At 48.7% G+C, this 22,697-nt stretch overlaps 2 protein-coding genes across 2 annotated transcripts in view; both read left to right on the top strand.

The window, feature by feature from the left end:
* Positions 1-2,198: 2,198 nt before the first annotated feature.
* Positions 2,199-6,519, top strand: topaz1 (testis and ovary specific TOPAZ 1). The gene is made up of 12 exons (XM_047019529.1): positions 2,199-2,485; positions 2,983-3,134; positions 3,305-3,397; positions 3,495-3,607; positions 3,775-3,841; positions 3,953-4,124; positions 4,243-4,343; positions 4,418-4,583; positions 4,677-4,829; positions 4,926-5,129; positions 5,321-5,504; positions 5,680-6,519. The coding sequence occupies exons 1-12, from the start codon at positions 2,458-2,460 to the stop codon at positions 5,882-5,884; spliced, it is 1,638 nt and encodes a 545-aa protein (XP_046875485.1). The 5' UTR covers positions 2,199-2,457; the 3' UTR covers positions 5,885-6,519.
* A 1,115-nt stretch (positions 6,520-7,634) lies between these two features.
* The window catches only part of LOC124467419 (E3 ubiquitin-protein ligase TRIM71-like), a 16,517-nt gene continuing 1,454 nt past the window's right edge, over positions 7,635-22,697 (top strand). The window contains exons 1-3 of the mRNA XM_047019701.1: positions 7,635-9,526; positions 20,002-20,169; positions 22,669-22,695. Of these exons, the coding sequence (XP_046875657.1) occupies positions 8,807-9,526; positions 20,002-20,169; positions 22,669-22,695 (915 nt within the window). The 5' untranslated portion in view covers positions 7,635-8,806. The remainder of the gene's footprint in view (positions 9,527-20,001; positions 20,170-22,668; positions 22,696-22,697) is intronic.

Raw genomic sequence — 22,697 nt, 5'->3', positions numbered from 1 at the left:
GAGGAAAGGAGTGATGTCTTGTCACACTGTATATTAAGTATCACTCCACTGAAGGAACAACATGATGACCATCTACTTCTTAGTGACCCAACGGCTGAACGTGAACAAGGGAGTTCATGGCCCGCCGAATCCAGAGACGGAAGCCAGGTGTCAACAGATGACCGTACACCCAACACGCCTCCAGGAGTGTCAACACCTGCAACACTCTCCATAACCAGCCTGCTCCTTCAAACACAGAGCGATCTCGAGGAGGAGGTGAAGGAAGGAGATATGCTGAATCATGAGGAGGACTGTGGCGAATCTCAACCTTCACCCACTGGAGATCACACACCAAGGCTTGTTATTGACACTCGGTACTACTCGGATAATGAGAGGCTGGAGGATAAAGAAGGACATAGTTCCTCAGGAGATGATATGAGGCCATTTGCTGGTGCAGATGTTCACACAAATCCCCACCTGTCTCCCAGTGGGGATGATGATGATGATGATTATGGGGAAATGGGTGAATTGGCGTCCAAGAGTTCTGAAGAGGAGGAAGGAGGGACCCATATCCTCGGATCACCTGGAGAGGGAGAGGAGACGGAGTCAGAGAAGCCAGATGGGGAGCCTAGGGTCAAGCCTTTGGACGAGCTTGCTGCCTATAAACAGGATATCCTGGTTGTGGATGTGATCCAGGATGACCCAGATCTGTTTGGAAACCTGCCAGAGAAGAGCATACTGAATCTGGGTCCGACAAGGAAGGGAGGAGCTTCTGGAGCCAGGGCCACCAGAGTGTTGATAACCCCTCCGTCCAGAGAACCCTCATGGGCTTCTGAGAGAAGGTATATTGGTGCTGGTTCTGACAGAAAAAGGCAGAAGTGAATGATGTCCTTTTCTTTTTTTGGGTAATGTTTTATAATTGTTTTGTGTTTTTCTCCATCACAGTTTGACCTCTGGTGCTATTGGAATCAATGGTGCAAACACCTTTAAAAAACCTGCTACTTTGAAAGGTTTGTGCTCATCGTTGACATTGTAATATTGCTTCTAGCCATAGTCAATCCATCTTCAGTTAATCACATCTCTGATATGACGTCCATGGTTTCATGTTTTGCAGAAAACGAGACGAGTGGTCGGTCCTGGAGACCCCAGTCGAGCTCCAAACCATCTCTAATTCACAGCAACAGCTGGCCTCCTGGACACATCGGTGCACATACAGAGGTCAGCGGGGCTACCCTGTCAGAAGGAAGTGTATGTGGCATGGATCCAATATGTGAATTTGGTCATTTCTAAATGTGCATTCTCTCAGGGTCAACCAGATGGCAGTAACATCGGCATAAAGGAACAAGCATCTGAGAGGTACTTTCCCCACCCACTAGGCCATTGTCTGTTCTCGAACATTGTTCTGCAGGTATCTAGACATGATGCCTGATGGTGTGTGTGTTTGTTGTAGAATCCAGATTCCAACTCTGAACTCCCTGAAGAAAACCATAACACTGCATGGTGAGGGCACACAAACTAACATGCGCGCACACACAATATTCTCTCCCCAGCCAGGACAGTAATGAGAGGAATCACTTTCTCACTGTCATAGGGCAAACCTCTCAGATGAAAATCGACAGTGGAGACCTTCGACACACAATACTGAAGTCTGATAAGGTAAGGTTTATTATTCACCACAGCCATAAGTGGCACGGTTCTCCCATGGGGCGCCGTGCCTCAGGGGGTAGAGACGGTCAGAGCTTTGCATGGCAGCTAAGCCCCCATTAGTGAGTGAATGGGTGAATGAGAGGCAAATGTAAAGTGCTTTGTGTGCTGCTAAATCTGCTGATCTAGGCCTATATAAATGCAGTCTATTTGTTGACCTTGTGAACTTTATATTGATCATGGGCAAGTTTGTTTATAACAGCATGATGTGTGTTACTGTAGTACTGCAGGTTCTACTTCAAAGATGACACCACCTGTACCTACAAGTCCTGCTGGTACCGGCACCTGCCCATGGAAGGCGATGAGATGGTACCTTCCAAAACACTTAGGATTCTACTTAGCTGAGATGGTACATTCCAAAACACATTAGGATTCTACATAGCTGAAATGGTACATTCCAAAACACATTAGGATTCTACACAGCTGAGATGGTACATTCCAAAACACATTAGGATTCTACATAGCTGAAAACGTACAATGTGTCCCTGTCAGCTATCTGGGCTGGCCATATCATTTTAAGATGTCGAAAGTTCAAAGGATATTCACTGGAGATATTCCCTTTCTGCAACCAGGGCTGTGTGTTTCTGCAACAAGGGCTGTGTGTTTCTGCAACAAGGGCTGTGTGTTTTTTCTGATTCTCATCATGCAGTAGAGAAGTTTGACTGTGGCCCAATGTGATGTTGGAGCGCCGTCTCCTGGTGACAGGGTGCTCATTCATTCTGTGTGTTTCCTTCTCAGTTCTGTGTGCAGAATGTGCTGAGGTTCAGTAACTCTATGAATGTAATCTGTCTCCAGAAAGCAGGTGAGTCTGCCTAGGTTTCTATTACAAATGAATTCATTAAGTAATGCCATACAGGGTTTAGAAAATGTGTTAAGGTGGTAGGGTGGGGTTTGCCGGCAGACTGGGCGTGTGGGGGCTTGGTTTAAAAAATGTATTCATTTTGATGTGAAGGGAGATTGGGGCTGTGTTACTTGTGCAACTTGTGTTACGCGTTTGTTTTTTTTGACTACGTAGTTAAGGCGGCAGGTGTGTGTTGCTTAGGCGGCCTCCTTAGCTGCAAAGTGCTGTGGGAAACCCTGCTATACTTTCAATAAATCTACATTTGAATGGGGTATTATGGGTGCTTAAGTATACCGTACTGCTTGTCATCTTCTGTTTAGTTCTTGATATGAATGAATCAAACCACACATGTCCGATACAGTAGTGTACCTCTTCCATGACCCCTGTCCATCCTCCAATCATCCACCACAAGACCTTTCCCCTCCCCATCTCCCCCTCCCTCCACCCGTCCTCTGCAGCCGCTGTGTTTGCAGGCTACTACCAGAGCAGCGCCCCTGGGATTTACCTGACCCCACCTGTGGTCAACTCCTTGTTGTCGGTCCTCCTCAAGGCCGGTCTCGTCCCCGACATCGTCCACGTCCTTAATGTCTGCGCCGCACGCAAGATCCTGGTGAGACCCCGCACCGTTGGACACCTGCTAAAACACTTTGTCCATGACTGACCGTTTACAGCCGATATATATGTTTTCCATCAACCCTTAATGCATATGACGTGTGAATATCATGCCTACTGTGAATGTTATTGGCTGTTGGGTAAGAATTCTCTCTCCCTCCTCCTCAGCCCAGCCCTGACTTTCTCCTGGCTCTGTTTAACCATGTGAGAGAGAAGGCAGTCCTATCCTTAGTGCCTGACCTCATGCACCTCACAGCCAAGGTACTCTCTGGGTCCTGCCCACAGGCAGTTTGATTGTCCAATGTGTCTGGCAGGTTTTATTATGTGTGTGTGTGTGTGTGTGTGTGTGTGTGGAAAGATGGTAGACGCGGGCCTGGCTATCAATATGGACGACTGTAAGCGCATTCTGTGCAACAATGAGCTGCCTTCACCTCCGATGGACACCCAGATCCCTGCGTCAGCCCTCCACAGGTGAGCCCACCTCTCCTGTCGCCCATCACCCCAGGTTCTTCTGCTGTTGGAGACCTGCTGCCCCCAATAGCAGGCCCAGCACCGAGGGGGCAGGGTCAGGGCAACCATGAATACAGAACACAAAAGATGAGCAGCTGTTGTTTTTCCTCTGCTTGTCATGTCTGTAGGTCTCTTATCGGTAAAACGACAATCTCTGACACCAAGTACCTGGCCAACGCCATCCAAGAGGTGGAGGTCAGTCTCTCTCTTTGTTCCTTCGTCCCTCAGGCCAGATATGTGTGAGAATTGCTCTATTTGCTATTGAACTGTCCCTTTGTACCCTGTCTTGCTCTGTCTGTCTCTCAGCTGTGTGCTCAGCAGGAGGACTGGTGCCGCTTGGGGGCAGTCTTCAGGTCGGTGTGCCTCACCCTGAAAGGCCTGTCTGAATTACAGCACTTCAGCGGCTGCGTCGCCATAGCGTTGCTAACAGAGACCAAAGACAGACTGGCGCTGCCCTTTGCCACCTTTTCTTACACCGGTAAAGCTCCCCCTAGAGGTCAAAAACCAACAAGAGGTTGTTTTGTTATCGAGAGTATATGGAGTTTGGCGCTGTCGGAGAGACACAGCATGGTGATGTGTCACTTCCTGTTCCTTAGTGTGTCAGGAGAACAGTGGAGATGGTCTGGTGAAGAGCTTCCTAGGACGCATTGGAATCTCGCTGATGTTCAGATACCACAAAAACCAGCAGTGGGCCAAGGTAACCAACTGGTGTTGGAATGGAGGGATGCTGAAGGGGGATGTGGTCTGATGTGTGTGTGTGTGTGTGTGTAGGGCCAGAGGCTGGTGGAGGTGCTGACCAGGATGAAGGTGAACTACTCCACCCTCAAGGGCTTGTTCGGGAACGAGGACGGGGTGTCACGCTGCCGCCTGGTGTCCATGGCAACGGAGCTCTTCCTCCGGAGCGGGAGCGTAGAAGGAGCTCTCAACACGCTTCGAGGTGAACCACCTGACCTCCGTACGGCAACGATTTACGCTTTTGGTACCAGGAAAAGTGGTGTTCACTGTGTGTGTGTGTGTGTGTGTGTGGTAGATAACAAGTGGTTCCTGGGCTCCAGCCTGTGGCCCTGTGAACCCACTGATGTCATTGAAAGGACCAACATGTTGGTCTGTCTGGCCAAGAAGACCTCCCACAGAGACACCCTGGAGGTCCTCACCAACCTGCCTGGCCTACAGGAGCCCACTGGTCAGACACACACACACATGTCTGATTCCCACCCAAAATCACATGTAAGGTGTGTGTGTGGGTATGACCCTCTCCCTCCCTCTTCTGTGCCCTCAGACGTGGGGAGCATGTCCCAGTACGAGAGCCTGTTCAACTCCCACCTGAGCGTGTGTGTGGAGAGACAGACCCTGCCCGTGGCGGCCGACACGCTGGACTTCATGCTGTCCAAGAGCCTGGCTGTGGAGCCCCCTCTCCTGCACACGCTGCTGCACAAGCTGGGCAAGCAGAACGTCTGGCTGCGGGCGCGGAGCCTCTTCAAATGTGCGTCCGTCCCCCCGATCTGATCTCTGGTCTGGTGTTATCACCAGCTGCTGCACCAGACTGGATGCATGCATGCATGGGTGGATGGTTGAGATGAATGGTCAAGTTAGGGAGGCCTTGTTGTTTTTCACCATGACTTCAGATGCTATGTGAATATGTATTAGCCTAACGGGTGTGTGTCTGTGTTTTAGGTTCGCTGTGTGGAGGTTACTACCCAGGCGTGTCAGCCGCGCCTGGTTCCCTAGCCCTGACTGTCCCCTGCTCTCTGGGAGAGATCGAGATGGCTCTGGCCTTCGAGATGTTCATCACCCTTAACGCTGCCGCTATATTCAGCACCCCAGACCCTCCCGTCTGTCTCAGCATAAGTCTCACAAGGTGAGAATTTTCTTTTTGGTTGTGGTACTGCACATTTGGGTGCGTGAGTGCCTATCTTTTGGACGTGTGTGCGCGTGTGTGTGTGTGGGAGGTTGGCACTGAATACTTTGTGTGTGTGGTATCAGATATGCACTCACTGATGTGTGTGTGTGTGTGTGTGTGTCTGTCTATGAAGGACACTCGACTGTGAGAGCGGGTATCTGTCTGCGGGTAGCCGTCTCCTCTCTGCTGCCATCATCCCCAACCCAAAGCTAACGGTCCGCTACCGGGCGGTCAACTCTTCCAATGAGCAGATGTTCCTGCTGGACACGCCCTCAGCCCGCCGCTGGCTCCAACAGAACCAGTCCTGGGCCAGTGAGGTGTGGACACAAACCACCTAACAGCTCCAGAACAGCCAGGGCCATCCAACCAGCTGTATTACTGTCCTGGGCACACTTGATTCCAGAACCCCCCTGTGTGTTCCAGGAATACCAGGAACGTTTCAAATCAGGGGTAAAATGGGGTCTTGGTGTGTATGTGTGCACTTATGAGTGTGCTTACGTGACACTAGCCAATATCAAGCTACTCTAATTGTAGCCTGAAGCTAATAGCGGTTGAACTCGAATCAGAAGATCGATGCCATGGAAAGACTGACATCAGAACTTGTATACAATTGTTTGTGTTTTTATGGCCAGAACTGTGTGTTGTTGGGGTGTTAAAAGATCCAAAAAAGCATTTACTTTTCTTGTTTTGAGTTGTTAGTTCCGTAATTTCAGTTTATCTCTAAAAGCACTTTGTTTAATTCTAAGGAAGTTGGATTTGAAATTGGATTCTAGTGTTTTAGAAGCAAAGTTATTTTGGATCACCCCCAGTGCAACATTAGTTTCAGATCATATTTTTCAAATGACTTTGAAAGGTATTTTCTTTCAGTGACCACATGTTTATCCTCATGAATATGGTATTATGCTTGTGTGTTCGTCCAAAAAAAAGAAATTACGTATTTTCATTTCCAAGTGTACAACGTTACTGTAAAACCGTTGTTCTACCTGAACAAGAGTTCAATCTGTTTTGTATTCCTTTACAAAAGTAAAAAAACAACAACTTGTGGCCTGTTTTTCATCTTTGAGCTCTTCAGGGTTGATGTCATGATGTGGGTAAGTGTCAATGTTGCCCTGGGTCCACTAGAGGGTGGGGGTGCCTCAGTAGTCATCCTGCTGATGTATCTGGGCAGGCCTGACCGGACCAGGGGGGCCTGAGGGGACCAGGCAGGCCTGAGGCGACCAGGCGGGCCTGAGGGGGCAAGGCGGGCCTGAGGGGGCAAGGCGGGCCTGAGGCGACCAGGGGGGCCTGAGGGGACCAGGGGGCCTGAGGGGACCAGGCGGGCCTGAGGGGGCCAGGGGGGCCTGAGGGGACCAGGCGGAGCGTGGAGGTTTGCTCCAGGACCGGGCTGTAGAAGTGAGATGGAGGTGGGAGGGCAGTCGGATGTGGGCAGAACTCACTGCAGTCACAGCAAATGAATTCTGTTGACTTCTCTGGGGAGAATCTCATTGGCAAATCCTGGACAGAACCCCTTCTAAGGGGCCTGGAAGGTTATTTTAAACCTACATGTGTGACTTGGTCTTATGAGTTCTTGGTCTGACTGGGTCCACGCTGACAAATTCTACTCATGTCTGTGTTCAGTCAGAACTAACCCTCCCCTGTTCTACACCCTTCTCTCCTTCTTTCATTTGTTAATGTGAAGGTGTATCATACCTTTCTTGTCTGTTTAGCTGCCTTTAGGATGACAGGACAGCCACAGAGCATCAGTTATCATATGATCTGATTAACTATTCTTTCCTCTTGCTTTTTCCCCTGGGCCTTGGTTTCTGCTGATTTGGCCTTGGCACTAGACTGATTCAACCATAAAATAGAAATAGTTTTCTGATGGCATACTGACTCATGGAAAAACGCCATGGATGGTCTGCTGAATGCCATCATGCCTAAATGAACCTCATCCGTAAATGAGTGAAAAGTAGCCTACGGGACTGAGGGCGGTCTATACGCGCTCGGCCATCCCTCCCCCTCTCACCCGGACACTGTCCCCAAGCTCTCCCCTCCCCGCTCACCCCAGCGGAAGTGTGTGTCAATTTTTCTCAGTTGGCTTAGAGTGGCTGGAGGACCTGCACGATCTGCACGAACAACACGCGCACAACGGGACCAGCGCTCGGCGTACCAGCGCATACCTTCATTTTGACGCGGAGAAAAATACGATTTACACCAAGATTTGCAGACCGATACAATCGTTCAACTACGGGGTTTCCGGTGCAAGGGTGCCATTCTCACGCGATTGGAGGGCTCGAAGGCTTGTACCTTCTCCGGGGCTTCCAGAGACGCGTGGAACAGCCCAGTGCATTCCTCCGCGCAGAGAGGGAGGGAGGGAGAGAGAAGGAAAGTGGCCAGGGGAGTGGTATCGGCTACATACACACTCAGAAATGCATACTTGTCAGTAGATGTGTATCGACTGTGTATTGAGCATTAGTTTGAGCCAAAGGTGACGTGGTTAGTTTGCGGAAAACTGACCCAACGATACGCGAGGAGATCGCGTCGCTTATGAGCAAATGCTTTGATGAATAATTTAAGGTATTTTGGGCCGAGTGTAGAACTGCTACTAATGTCCGCTGGCTGCGCCTGACGCCACGGAACGGGCCCCGATGGTGGACTAAAGAATAACGGCAACACGGATAGAATATAGCACACTCGGTATTTCCTTGGTATTGTCCGAATTGAATGCGCTGTGGCCCGGCCCGTAACCATGTTGAGTCGATGAGGGAGGGAAGATGGAGCTTCCAAATCGCCACGGATCCAGTATCTCACTAGTCCCTGGATTCTTTTTTAAACCTTGATGATCCTGACGCCAACAAACATTATTCCAGGGGCACGACTGGGTATAGCTACGATTTTGAAAATAACCCCCCCCCCCCCAAATGTGATATATATATTTTCTCTAATTTGTTTAATTTGAAAGAGTGACCGACATTACCTCTTGACACAAGCCTTAACCAACTAAAATGACTGAGAAACTGCAAACTGAAGAGTAACTAGTTTGTCTTCACTACATTTTGTATTTACTGTCAACTCTTTTTTTTTCTTGGAGAAGGCGTCTGCCTCTGCCTTTCAAAACATGTAGAATTTCTTTGGAATCGGACAGACTTTTCACTTATCTACCTCAAACACCAGCTTATTTTACACAGCATAGTACGGGGAAACGGACGCTTCCCAAATGAATACCTCAGTCTCAATGCAGCACATGTTTTAAGTTGAGCCCGTTTTCTGTAGCGCTGCAGATGGCTTCCTTTCCCGACTCGGACCTGCAGACGTGCCCGCTCTGTAAAGAGCTCTGCGGCTCCAACGCTCCAATTTCCTCCAACTCCTCCACCTCCTCCTCTTCCTCACACACCTCTTCCTCTTCCTCCATCACCTCCAGGCGGTTGCTAGTCCTCCCCTGCCTCCACGCCTTTTGCAGACAGTGTCTGGAGGGCCAAAGAAGCCCTGGAGACCCCCTGAAGCTCCGATGCCCCACCTGCAACCAGAAAGTGTCCATCTCTGAGGCCGGCATGGATTCTCTGCCCTCTTCCAACTTCTTGTTCAGCAACTTGCTGGATGTGGTGGTGAGCTCCGAGGAGCAGCTCCACAACAAGAACGGCCTCCACAGGGGAGTGATCGGAAGTGGCGTCCCGGGCTTCCACCACTCCCACGGGAGCCTGCTGAGGCCCCACTGCCTGGGGATCCCCCAGTGCAGCTCCTGTGACGAGGAGAACCCTGCCACCTCCCACTGCCTGGACTGCCAAGACTACCTGTGCGACAACTGTGTGAGGGCCCACCAGAGGGTCCGGCTGACCAAGGACCACTTCATCGAGCTCCTGGGAGAAGGCCTCCACCTTGGGCCCCCGACCAACATCAGCCCCAACCAGGGAGTGTCCCTGGCACAGTCCCTCCAGTCCAACTTCGCCCTGCTTTCCCTCTTCCAGGACCGCATGAGCTTCTGCCAGCACCATGACAACGAGGTGAGCTCCCTTTTTGAATGTTCATTTTTCGATTTGGAGAACTGTTATTCGCGTATCTACGTCTCCCACGCATGCACACATAGTGCACATGTTTTTTGTTGGCCAACGGAGACAGAGTTCACTACATGTTGATAAACACAGAGAGCTTCAATGCACTGCCACCGCTGCAAACACCCCACTGTCTTTCTGGCCAACATGTGGAACCTTTACAGCTGGTCTTCATATGATTCTTGGTCTGCACAACATGGGCTTTGGGATCTCTCACGTTAGCACGCTGTGAACACACACACACACATGCACAGAGGAAGTACAGATGTACCATACCTATGTACACATCAAACCATGCACACATGAAGGGCACAAGTTGATCGTGGCACGTGACGTTTTTACCTGTGTATAGATATCAAGTGCACACATTAAAATATCATGCAAACCAAACCATTTATGTGGCACCACTGTCACAGGGTTCTGCAGTGCCTTTGTGGCGCTCTGTAATGCTAACTCGTTAGGTGGCGGCGACAACCCATACCTGCCTATCCCCTGGGTGACTTTATAATAGCCTTATGTGTGTAGTTAGTAACACACACACACACACACACACACACACTTGGTAGTGTAATAGCATTGTGTGTACAGGACCTTACTGGAGGCCATATGGCCAGAAGTTCAAAGTGAGCTATAGTGGCTCTTCACCTAGTTCCCTGGAGACTGCGAGGCACGTGTGCTGGACTAGCTCCACATACGCACACACAAATACACAGTCCCAGAGAGTCTAGTTAATCTGTACCGCTCCAGAGAGAGGGAGGCCCCTCCAGTTTGACTGCACACATGTTTCTGTGTCTGTTACAGCAACATGCAGACAGGGTGAACTCGCAGTACTGGTCTGGTATAGTTTCACCAACAAGAGCTGTCGGCCAGAGGCTTGACCAGAAAAACCACTAAACCATTGACCAATTAGAATAAGGAGAGAATGTGTGTCGATACTTGATCATTTTGATGGGTTGTTTGGGTTTGAGATTTAGGTCAAGCGGAAGTGTTTGCATAGCTTTGCTGGGTCACCTAACAAAATGGCCACCACCGCTGTGGGAAGGAGTGACTCACTTGCTTTTGGCCCAGCCTTGCTGATTCAAGACAGCAGACCTAGAACTATACTTTTCTTCCCTGAACTAAACTTGAATAAAGCTAATCTTAATCTAATGACATGGTAATATGCTTGAACCTATTAAAGGTTGTTACAAAGAACCAACTTGTCATTACAGTGGTCTGAAAGGTTAATGATATGAAGTGACATGGCAGCTCTGTGGTCCTCCTCCACATCCCCCTCCCCCCACCTCCTCCTTTGGTCAATGCCAGTAAAACTAGGGTTCACTTTTCCAGTAAGGGCTGTTTTCCAGTAAGCCCCCCCCCTCCCCAACGCGTAACCCTGGGGGGAAGGGAGTGACACTGGAGAAGGCAGGCGATCTCCACCTGGATGCCAGCGTCTCTCTCATTGTTCTGTGATGGTGTGAGAGGAGCCCTGTAAATCCATCAGCCCTGAAGACTCACTCTGTAAAAGACCCCACACATCCCTCTCTCCCCCCCACCCATAACCACGTCTCTTTCACTGTGGGGAATGACTGTGGGGCATTGGTTAACCCCTCCCCCTTTCCCGAAGGAGGGGGGGGGGTTCCAGTGTGACCCAGATCCCTTCACCTTTGTCCCAGAGAGGCAGGGTGTGTGAAGGGTGTGTGTGTGTTGTCACGTCTTCTCTATGCTAATGAGCCAGGCTATTATAATGTGGAAATGTGAGTGGGAGATTTGTAAAGACTCAGGGCCACAGCACTGGGCCCTCCCCAGATGGCCCGCTCCTCATCCAAACAGCGGGGGAGGGGTGGGGGGTGGGCGTTTAGGCGGCATCAGGATCTGGCCTCATGGAGCTTGATCCACCCAGAGCTCATGGGGAAACAAAAGGTGGTCCTTTTGAGGGGGGAAAACGCAACACTTAGTAGGGTTTTAGTTTGTGTGACCGTGACAGACCCCCCCCCCCCCCCTCCCTCTAAACCCGCCCCACCCTACCATAAATAACACCAAACAGCTCATTCACTTTAAGGGTGTCCAAATAAAGCAGGGACCTTGAATTATATAGTCTGCAATTCAACCCGAGGGAGCACACATAGACACACACACACAGTTTAAGAGGTAGACTTTCCTGGAGCAAAAGTTTCTATCTGTTCCGACCTGTTATGCATTTCTTTCGAGGAACTCTGCCTTGTTCCTGCCCTGGGAGTTTGAGACAGGCTCCTGCCAACTGCCAGCTGTACGAACCATAAATATTGGTTCTCCATTACTTCTGCTGAAGAAAGTCGTACATTTAAGGATATTTACGTGCTTTAAAGGCATTTGACGATTTGGATGACCATCTTAGTTTTCCCCTCTGTTTATTCAACTATATGAAGGATATGAAGGGGAGGGGCTGAGACTGGAGGGAGGCTGCAGGAGGTTTGTTGTGTGTTGTTTGGCGGTTTGGGGGTGTTGAAGTAAAGATTACGGTCACTTGGAGGGAAGCTTGTGGTGGTAGTTTGTGCGAGCATGTGTCTGTGGAGGGGTACTGGAGGAAGGCTTGTGGTAGGGTGGTGGAAGTGGGGGTAGTGGTCTTGTTAAAAAGGAATGTGGGAATGTTTGCAAAGGGACAGCTCTCAGCCGTGTGAGCATGGGAGGGAATGGCAGAATGACATCCAGACAGACAAACGTACACTTGATAAAAGGTTCCAAACCACAGGCCACTGCACGTGGACTAGCTCAAACTAGACTACACATTTGAAATGAGGTGATGTTCCACCTGGGACTCACACAGTGCACACACACATGGTAGCAAGGGAAGTGGCTGGTGTGTGTGTGTGTGTGTGTGTGTGGGGGGGTGGGGGTTCGTGATTTCAGCGACTGGATCCAGTTCCTCTCAGACACATTCCTTGTGGAGCCATGAGACACACACCCCTCGAGGTACAACCCTCCACTCAGCAGCACACAAACAGGAGGGGGGGGGGGGGGGGGTGAAGGAAACAAAGAGAGGGGGGGGTTCTCAGATTCCAGTTTATTCCTACTGGTGTTGGTGAAAGCTATGTGGTGAGGTCATATTGTTTTGCAAGAAAAAGGTGGATCGGGATTGCATTTTCATGTATTTTGGTGATGCATGAATTCCCTTTTTAAACTAAGTGTGCCTAATCTGACAACATGCTGTCAAATGACCGCTACATCACACTTCATTTGTGTCACCTTTGTAAATTAGAATGCAACAAAAATTCACAGGTACAAATTCTTTTTAAGTGTCAGATTAGGCAATTGACGGGTTACCATAAGGACAGAGAGAGGTTGGTGTGGAAAGTTCTCCTTGTGGATAGATGGCTGCTGACTAAACTGTTCAGTTATAAGATAAGACACTTTTGGGGGTGAAAACAGCAGTAGCCAGTGAGATAAGAACGTGTGTGTCCTCCATGTCCGATGTCTCTCATGTCCTCTCCTGCCATGCGCTGATGGAAATAGAAAATTGGATTACATCAAACATTGCCCTCCATTTACTGTGATGTCACCCTCCACTGCGCACACACACTCAATTGTTCTCTCTCTCTCTCACACACACACACACACACACACACACACACACACATACACACTTCTTGTTGCACGCCTTGTGGGTTGGAAGGTCCTTGCTAATGATATGGTAATCTCCTTGAATCTGACTCGTCACCTCAGATTAGCTCTTGATGTCTCCATGACAACTTTCTTGGGGAAGAGGCACAACCCCCGACCCTACACACACACACACTCCAGCTTTTTTTCTGGGGGCAAAGGTGAGGGGGGGATTGGTTTAGGTTTAGGGAAAAGGTTGCCGAATATTTTTGAGCATGCACCCACACACACACAGCACTGTAACGATGAGGCCAAAGGCTCAGCTGAACTAATCGGTTTCACAACTCCCCACCCCCACCCCCCCCCACCACCACCCCTATGGGACACATTTTACACACGGCCCTTTTACTAAGAAGAAGACTGTGTGTGTGTTTTGTGTTGTAGGGGGCTGCACTAAAATCAGCCTACCATTGACTGACTGGAGATGCACTTCCAGTTTCAAACCCATTGTTAATCTCAGAGAACCACACGCACATCTATCAGATAGGTCATCACATTATAATGTGCTGGACACAGACAGACATACTGTTACACACTCACACACGTAGGAAACCCGACCCAGAGCTGAGACTGATACAAGCTCAGAGGAATGCCCATAACTTGACTTTATACCTCCTCGGGTTCTCTCACACACTCTCACGCACACACGCATCTGGGATTTCCCCAGTCATTTCCATCCTCATCTGTTTGCTGCTCTCACTCCGTCCCAGACAATGGCTGTTGGACTGTCTAGAGCTGATCAGGTTTAAGCAGCTGTTGCCTTGAATTATTACATTTCAACACTCATATTGTGCAGAATTCTCAGACTGTTCTAGGTTGTTCATTCATGCACACGCATGCGATTTTTGTGCTTTTTGTTTGTGTGTGTGCGCGCAGAAGGCATAGACGTTTCTGAATTCAACTCTTGTTGAGCATCTTCCATCTGTAGGTACTTATCTTCTAAGGGTGTGTGAGAGACAGAAAGAGTGTGTGTGTGTGTGTGTGTGTGTGTGTGTGTGTATTTCCGTGCAGCCAGCAGAGGTAGATTATGTGAATTTGGACTTCCAAAGTTTTAATGCACACCATGTGCCCAATTATTAGAGTGCCCCAATGTTTCCTGTGCCGTGTGTGTGCACCGCCCTCTAAAGAAAGGGAAGTGTGTGTGTGTGTGTGTGTGTGTGTGTGTAAGCAAGAGAGAGGGAGAATGGCTCAGAGTAAGTGAATATTGCTTTGATGTAAGTATCTCTCAGGTAAGCTTTGGTTTATGGATGGAGAGGAAGACTTTGGCTACGTTGTCCCTGGTCCACAGCGCTTATCTATCATAGGGTGACTCCCTAAAAGCAACACCTGGACACGTCTGTGTGTGCGTGCGTGCATACATGCAGTGCGATACCGTTCACAACACGTGTGTGCATTTCTGCTGAGGTTTCAGTTTGCTTGTGTAAGCGGGATATTTCCTTGTAAGGGTCAACGTCTTTAGGATGCCACACTGGCATGTTAGTCCTAGTTAGGTTGTGTGTGTGTGTGTGTATGGTGTCTGTGGGATGGCAATTGAGGAGAGAATTGTGTGGGTCACTACTGGAACCGGAGCCGGAAGGCATGGACATTCTTTCTCCACTAAGGGCGGCAGTCCGCCTCACGGCAGCTGTTGTGCTTGGAAATGCATAGCAGCCAACGGTGAGCCAAAAAACAGAGATACACTTTTATACTTGGTGTTTTCCGTTTCGTCATTGCCACACAAAATGTCTGTCAGATGACAATGTGTTATCCTTTTCTTTGCTTGTTTAGCCTATTTATTATTTTTGCTAAATGTAAGTAGATAACTGGTATCAAAGGATTGTAAATGGCAAGGTCTGGCCTAACATTTGAAACGTGTCCGGAGTTAAATTTCCTTGATAGACATGGTGACATATACGTGAAGCCACAAAATGGATGTGGGTGCCGGTATTGCAGGGCTTGGCCGTGTCATGGCCCAGTGTAACTGTAGAGGTCTGGGCATGTGCTTCTCTTCCAGGAGATCTGATGGCATCAGTTACCAAAGATAACTGAACCTTAACCTTACACACACGCACACTCACACTTTTGTGTTACATCATACGTCTCATTGCTCATTCAAATGCCATGCTACTCTCTTATTTTCTTTCTTTCTTCTTTTCTTTCTTTCTTCCTCTCCCTCTGCTCCCTTCTTTTCTATGTAATCGCTGCCTTGCACTGTATTTTATCCTATATCTTCTTTCACTCAATATATCTTCTCAAATTCCTCCCACCTTCTCCCTATTTCTCAACCTCTCTTTTTCAAACACTGCTGCATGCACTCCAAATAACCTCCCGCAAAACCCACTCGCTTGCACGCACAGACACACACAGACACACACCGACACACACAGACAGACAGAGGGTTCTGTGTCCACACATGGTAATAGTCCCTCACGTGCTCCCTGCCTGTGGAGGCCAGCTGACTCTGTTTTGCTTGCCTTCCCCTCGCTAGAGGATCAGCCAATGAGATCGCTCGCTGGCGGCCACCGCCCCCCTTCGGTAGTATCTGGCCGAGTTTCAAAACATCAGCAGGCGTGTCCGTCTGTGTGTGTGTGTCCCCGTGGCAACAAGCCAAACAGGGTTGCTAGGAATTGTGGGCGTGGCAGTGGGGGAAGGAAGGAAAGGAGGGATAGAGGAGGGAATGGACGATAAAGACGGTCAAACAACCAGAAGCCACGAGCAAAGGGTGAAAATGTACACAATGAAACAAGAGTATGAAACCAAGAATGGATTATATATAAAGAGAAACCGAGAGGAAAATAGAGACATAGACGGACAGAGAAGGAAAGAGATTAGAAGTGTTAAAAACACCCATGTCTCCTGTAAAAGAAGCTTAGTTGGGCAGATGGTATAGCTGGGATTGGCTTGGGAGCTGGGGTGGGTTTGGTTGGAGGATCCTGTAGATTATCCACTTTAACAGAGGGAACTGACTGGGTTTAGCCTGCCTGTGCTGAATGGACAGAAGAAAAGCATTCTGTCCTTCCTATATTTTTCCTTTAATCCTTGTCTCCTTTTCTGGGGTTCTCTACCCCCTCCTCTCTGTCCGGGCTTTCCGATTCTTTTTATTTGATTTAACCAGGAGAGTCCTATTGAGATTAAAAATCTATTTTTCAAGGGAGACCTGGCCAAGACCGGCAGTAACATAAAAACACATAGTTACAGACAGAAGATAAAAACACATAGTTACAGACAGAAGATAAAAACACATAGTTACAGACATAAGATAAAAACACATAGTTACAGACAGAAGATAAAAACACATAGTTACAGACAGAAGAACACAGAATGAGACAAGTAAAACAAATCCTAAAAGAGTCAGTTACATAACCTGGTTAATAAAAAAAAAAATGTTTGTCTTGCCTTGTTGAAGGGGAGAGACAAGACTCATGTTAGTCACCTCCATCTGGTATGTTTGTATGTAAATGTGTGTAAATATAAACTCTGTGTGTGTGTGTGTGTGTGTGAACCACAGCCCTGTATGTGAACCTTAACCTGTGCTCTGCTTCTACCTGTATTTCACCTCTGATCACGTTCAATGAGTGTTTGGATATGAGAATCTCATAGTTTACATGCAATTTGTACTTTTACAATACTATTACTTGTGACGTCTAACCTCACAAAGTGACGTCAGTCCCCAAGTGTGTGCGTGGGTGTACACAACTACACAACTAACTTTTTCTGCATCTACATCTGCAGACAAAATAAGATTTTGTTGTTGCTGTTTTTTAACCCAGTGAAATTAGACTCCACTACAGAAGCTGTGCTGTATTTTTTTTATCTAAAATATACATTGGAAAAATATGTAAAGAAAGAAAGCCTATTATTCTCCAGAACCTTTTCCAATCCAAGGAACCGCAATGAATGCTGGATACATGAAACAAACCTGCAGCACCTTTTATATGTGACTGTGGCCTTCAAAGAAACCCTTCCACACAAAGCTATGCCAGCTGTCTGCGATTCATGTTTGCTTGTTTGCAGTTCACAGAGAAGGTTCTAGCACCGTGGTGTGATGTTACTTGCAGGTCAGAACCCCTCCCCCAGCATGGGGGTGGGTGTGAGCATGAAGCAGCTCCTGCCTACCCACCCCCACTCCAACCTCCACAAGCAGTGGGACTGTCATTTCAACATTTCTCTTGTCCCAACAAAAGAGATATAGAACATGATTTTGATGTTGTGCAGTGCTTGGCTCCTTCGTGGTCGTTCCGTGGGTTCTGTTTGTGTGGTGAAAACCATATGAACGAGACTTATGTGTGCGGGTGCTGGGGGGAGGGGTGACATCCGGTGCACTAATGAAATACAATAAGTCACATCCCCCAGCCTGTCGCGGCTGTGAAAGAGGTCTGCTAATGGCTGCCACTGACACACCCCCTCCCCACCAACTACTAATACTGTGTGTGTGTGTGTCTGCGTGCGGGTGTGTCGGTGTGTGTGCTAGCCTAGGTCATGCATATTTGCATTGAAGAGGAGCTGGCCTTGGTTCATGCAGTTTCTATGGCCAGAGTGTGCATGTGAGCAAAGGATTTTCCCTGCAGGTCTAGGTGTAGTTCTAGAATGTACTGCGGAGAATGTATGACTTTGTTGTGAACGCACACCCACTCCCGTCTGTGTTGTGTCTTGTTTTGAACTCTCACTGTCATGTGTTGGATGGGTCTGGGTCAGGGATTGCTGAGTGTATTCTTCAAAGCATGTTTGTGAGCATGGGGTGGGTGGGTGGGGTTGGGGGTCTACGTGCTGTACGTGCATATATGTAGACCGTTGCTCTGTAGGTGGAGTCAATCTTCCTGAGTCTGTGTGTGTGTGTGTGTGTGTGTGTGCATGCATGTAGTCTATTCTTGGAGGTTGTGAATGGGGACCTCTCAGAGGAAAAGGAACGGTATCCTGTGTGAGTCAATAATATTGACTATTCGAGGAGGCCCGAGTGTTACGTAATCATGGAGAACCCAGTGTTTCCCACACATAGACTAATTTGGGGCGGTGCGCCACAGAATCAACACCGGCCGCCACACATTGCGTTTCGTAAATTTTTTTTTTATCGCTATTTAGGTTAAAACACGCAGCGTATTCGTTCAGCTGCATTTCCTTTCCCCTGCTCTCCCTCCGTCTCTCTGTCACTCATGCGTCTTTCTCACATATGCACACAGTCACAACGTCAGCACACGTTAGCAACAATGCATACATATGCCTTTCTAGTAAGACCGACAGCTATATCAGCGAGCCTTCAGCATTAGTGCCGTAGCTAAAAGTCGAGGAAAGTTGAGGCTACTTTTTGCTAGGTACCTTACTCACATTTACATTTAGTCATTAAGCAGACGCTCTTATCCAGAGCGACTTACAGTACTCGAAGTTTCCCCTTCGTTCTTTTGATGAGAAGTCTCAAGAGCTAGCTACTTACCCGGCGTCATGGAGCCGACCAGTTAAATAGTTGTTTAGCACTAGCGTTGCTACATGCATAATGCAGAAATGATGTTAGTTGTTGTTAATTTTGTGAAGGTGTGAATCATTTTGGATTAATATGTAATGTAACAAATTATTATGTAACGAATTATTAACAAAGGAATTATTACGACCCCCCCCCCACCCCTCCCCGCCACAATTAGATTTCTAATCTGTGGGAAACACTGGAGAACCCCCAACCCTGTGTGTGTGTGTGTGTGTGTGTGTACAAGAACTGACACAGTGATTGTTGACACCCAAGAGGAGGAGAGAAGTCTTTCAGTAGTGATTGTCATGTTGACCAATATTGATAACCCTTCCTGTCGTGTTCCTTAATTAGACTCAGAATCAATGTTGAGAACATGGTAGAAGGGTGACGAGAATAAGGTTGGATGGATTAGCTTTTTCATCCATCCATCTATACCTTCATCCACCCCCTCTGTGCCTCTTCCTCCACCTCCTATGTCCATCCCTCCAGCCTCCACCTCGTCCTTTCCTCATTCCCCCTCTTTGTTCTTCCCTGTCCTTGGCATTTTGGAGATGTGAAAGGATGGTTGGGAGAAGGAGGAGGTGAATGATGGAGAAAGAGCAACAGGAGATGTGGAGTGGAGACGATTGTGGTGAAACAGAAGGGCCTAGAAAAGACCAGAAAAGGGAATTCATTTGTGTGTGATTGCTTGTGTGTGTGTGTGTGTGTGTGAGCGCGACCGTGTCATTAGATCATTCTTTTCCCTCGGGAACAGCCTTTATTGATGGATTGATTTCTGGCCCTTCCCCCTCTGTTCAGCTTTCCTCCCATTGGAGGAAATTGATCTCAGTCTCAGTGGGGTAAGTTAGCCCACATTTGGACAGTCTTTCATTACAACCAATCACCATTTAGAAGGGATTGAGGTTTACAGGACAATCTGTTTTGGATGATAGCTCAGTTATCTTTCTGTTGCCATAGTGTTCAGGAGGCGAATAATATTAGCACTACCGTTTATGCAAATAAATGAGGCGCGCGTGCGTGTGTATGTATGTGTGTGTGTGTGTGAGAGGAAACAAAGCCAACTGATTAATATTATTGTTGCTTACTCATCAAAATAATGTGCCCGTCTAAGTATTAGGGTGACTCAATAAAATCCAACCCTCCCTGTCTCTCTCTCCCCCTCCCTCTTATCGTCTCTCTCTCCCCCTCTCCGTCTCTCTATCCCCCTCCCCGTCTCTCTCTCTCTCCCCCTCCCCCTCTCTCTCCCCCTCCCCGACTCTCTCTCTCTCCCCCTCCCCCTTTCTCTCCCCCTCCCCGGCTCTCTCTCCCCCTCCCTGTCTCTCTCTCCCCCTCCCCCTCCCTGGCTCTCTCTCCCCCTCCCCCTCTCCTCCAGGTGTTCCTGTTCTTCTGTGAGACCTGCTCGGTGCCCATCTGTAGAGAGTGCAGCGTGGGCCGCCACATCGGCCACAGCTTTGTGTACCTCCAGGACGCCGTCCAGGACTCCAGGACCATCACCATCCAACTGCTGGCTGACGCCCAGCAGGGGCGCCAGGCTGTACAGGTGTGTGTGTTAGGGGAGAGGGGGCGTGGCAGGGGGGGGGGATCTGGAGGCGTTACTTGTTCAGAAATGAACATATTCTTACAACAGACACTATTTCCCTGAACGCACACACACACAGCTTCCCCTCCCTATCTCCCATCTCAGGTGTCTACAGGACCAGTGGGGGTGGGGCAGAAGCTTGATTCCCTGTGATTGGGCTTTACAGAGGACTGGGGTTAAAGGTGGCCAGCTGGCAAGCTGGAGCGAGGGGGCAGGGCTGGGGGTCAGATCGGAGGATCGGGGAAGGTTGAGAAGGTATTTAAGGATTGCAGGCCAAGGAAAAGACCTCCCTTTCCCCCTCCCCCCAACACTACACCAACCCGTAAGATCCCTCTGTTCATGTGATTGTAGAATTGGTTGATGGAACCAAGCCCCCACACCCGCACACAAGACACCCTCACATCTCCAGCTGTGTCCTGGGGGAGGAAGCTAGGCATGTGAAGAGACGAGGAGAGAGAGAGAGAGTCAGAAGACAGGAAAGGGGGAGGGGGGGGGGAGTCTGAATTACAAAGGCAGATGGGTGGAGAGATGCCTCTCCTATGGAGCCATGTGGGTGGTATCAGGTCAGATGCACTGACGTCCACTTCTCTTAGGGAACAAAACATGAACAAATAAATAAAATATGTAAAAAAAATATTTTTACAAAAAATGCATTAAAACATGTAATCATGCTATTTTACTACCCTACCAAAATAGTTGACTAAACTTTGAAACTAAAAATAGCATGGAGCCTCCTTTCAAGATCTGCTCTGTCTAAGCTCCACTAATGTGGTAGTGACAGTTACGTTCATAAACCTCAAAAGGTTTTCGACTGGTTTGAAGGGTTGTTGAACAACATGGCTTGTGCTTTAACCAGGTTTAACCAGAGCTAGCAGGGTAGGGTGTGTTGTGTAACTTTTCCTGGGAGGTTGAGCACTGTGGTGACCTTGGTCAAGACGCAAACCAACCTTGTAACACAATCCAGCCAACCACGGTAGGGTTACGTCATGACACAGACACTCTTTGACTCAACCTTGACTCTCTTTATCATCTTCCTCCCCTGACATTTGTGAGGTGTGACTGTAGTGTGTGTGTGTGTTTTAAAACCATCCAATTTAGATTATCAATGGAGTATTAAGTTAGAGAAAATGTCGTTCATCTGTCGAGCACTAACTTACAAAGCAGTACCTACTGGGTGGTGCTATTAGGTCAGGAAATGAGTAGAGAGCATGTTTAGGTGTTCCAGTAGTCCTCCCAGCATCTCCATGTGTATAAGTGTCCACCTATTCTATCCCAGGTCAGTTCAGTAGAACTTGCTGACACCAGTTTGCACATAACACACAAACACACCCTCCTATCCCCTGGGGTAGGACATTTCCGCCCACCCCGCACCCATTATCTTCGGCGACCCCCGACCCTGAACTTGTGACCTGCTGCTTAGCAGGAGTCGCCCTGCTCGGCAGCCCTATTGGACTGTTTGACCTCCTTTGTGTTTCAAGCTGCTGCTGCATGCTGCAAGGCCTTACCATGCAGATAGGGTTAGAGATGGAGAGAACATGGGAGGGGGGGGGCTAGGGAGTAAGAAAGTAAATTACTAGAAGCGACAGCTCTTTCTCTCCACCACCGATTATTGGGGATGGTGACCCCCCCCCCACACACACCCCCCCCCCCCCCCCCCATGTCTCTCTTTTACTCTCTCAGGATTACCTTACATTACTGTATACATAACATCTTTCCCCGCACCCCTGCTCCCCGCCCATTTGGGGGGCTTGTTTTAGCTGACCCTTTAGCTGCCTGCACCAAATGGCAGAGGGAAAGAGAAAAGCTTTATTCCCATCGGGGGGTGGGTCTTTAGCCAGGGTTCAGGGGGCATGACCTTTGGGGGTGTGGCTGATCTCTGTCCCCTGTGGTTGATGTCACAAAGGAGACCCTTTCCATCTTGGCCATGTGCCTGTGAGGTCCAACTCCCCCCACCCAACCTTCCAGAGACGTCAGAGAGGAAAGGGCTGATGAAAGAGAGAGGAAAAAACACTGGGCGGAGGAAAAACAAAGGACAGAAAAAAATCACATTCTCAAGTTACCACCAGTATTAGTTTGTTGGAAAGAGAACTGACACCACAGCGCTTCGCCCCTAGTGTTTGATGGTTTGTGAGGTCATCCAATGGATCTCATCCAGAAGTTCCTGTTTCCTCTGCCCTGGCTAATTTGTGACTTGGGACAAAAGCAGGCCATTAAAGTGCAGGTGTCCGGTCATCTTACAAAGGAGATGTGATGTGGAATACCCGTAGGTTGCATTTCCTGTCTTCCATGCGGGTTTCCTGTTTGACGTGTCATGGTAACTGAGTGTGGAGAACGTCAATAAAATGTTGCATCACTTCCAAATCCCTCTGTATACATGCTCCGCTGGTTTTCTTTGCTCTTCTGAGAATATTCTGGAGGTGTCGGGTGTCTCGTGACCTCTGGTTTCTTCCGAACCTCTAGCTGAGTATGGAGAAGGCGCAGGCCATGGC

This window comes from Hypomesus transpacificus, chromosome 4 (genome assembly GCF_021917145.1).
Source record: "Hypomesus transpacificus isolate Combined female chromosome 4, fHypTra1, whole genome shotgun sequence".
Taxonomy (NCBI): domain Eukaryota; kingdom Metazoa; phylum Chordata; class Actinopteri; order Osmeriformes; family Osmeridae; genus Hypomesus; species Hypomesus transpacificus.
This window is presented reverse-complemented; position numbering and strand designations above follow the sequence as displayed.

Bases quoted from the DNA above. Each gene is read 5' to 3' on its own strand.
- topaz1 (XM_047019529.1), top strand. From the start codon at position 2,458: ATGAATGTAATCTGTCTCCAGAAAGCAG. The intron at 4,125-4,242 runs GTAAAGCTCCCC...CCTGTTCCTTAG, and splicing joins TGCCACCTTTTCTTACACCG to TGTGTCAGGAGAACAGTGGA. The intron at 4,830-4,925 runs GTCAGACACACA...CTGTGCCCTCAG, and splicing joins TGGCCTACAGGAGCCCACTG to ACGTGGGGAGCATGTCCCAG.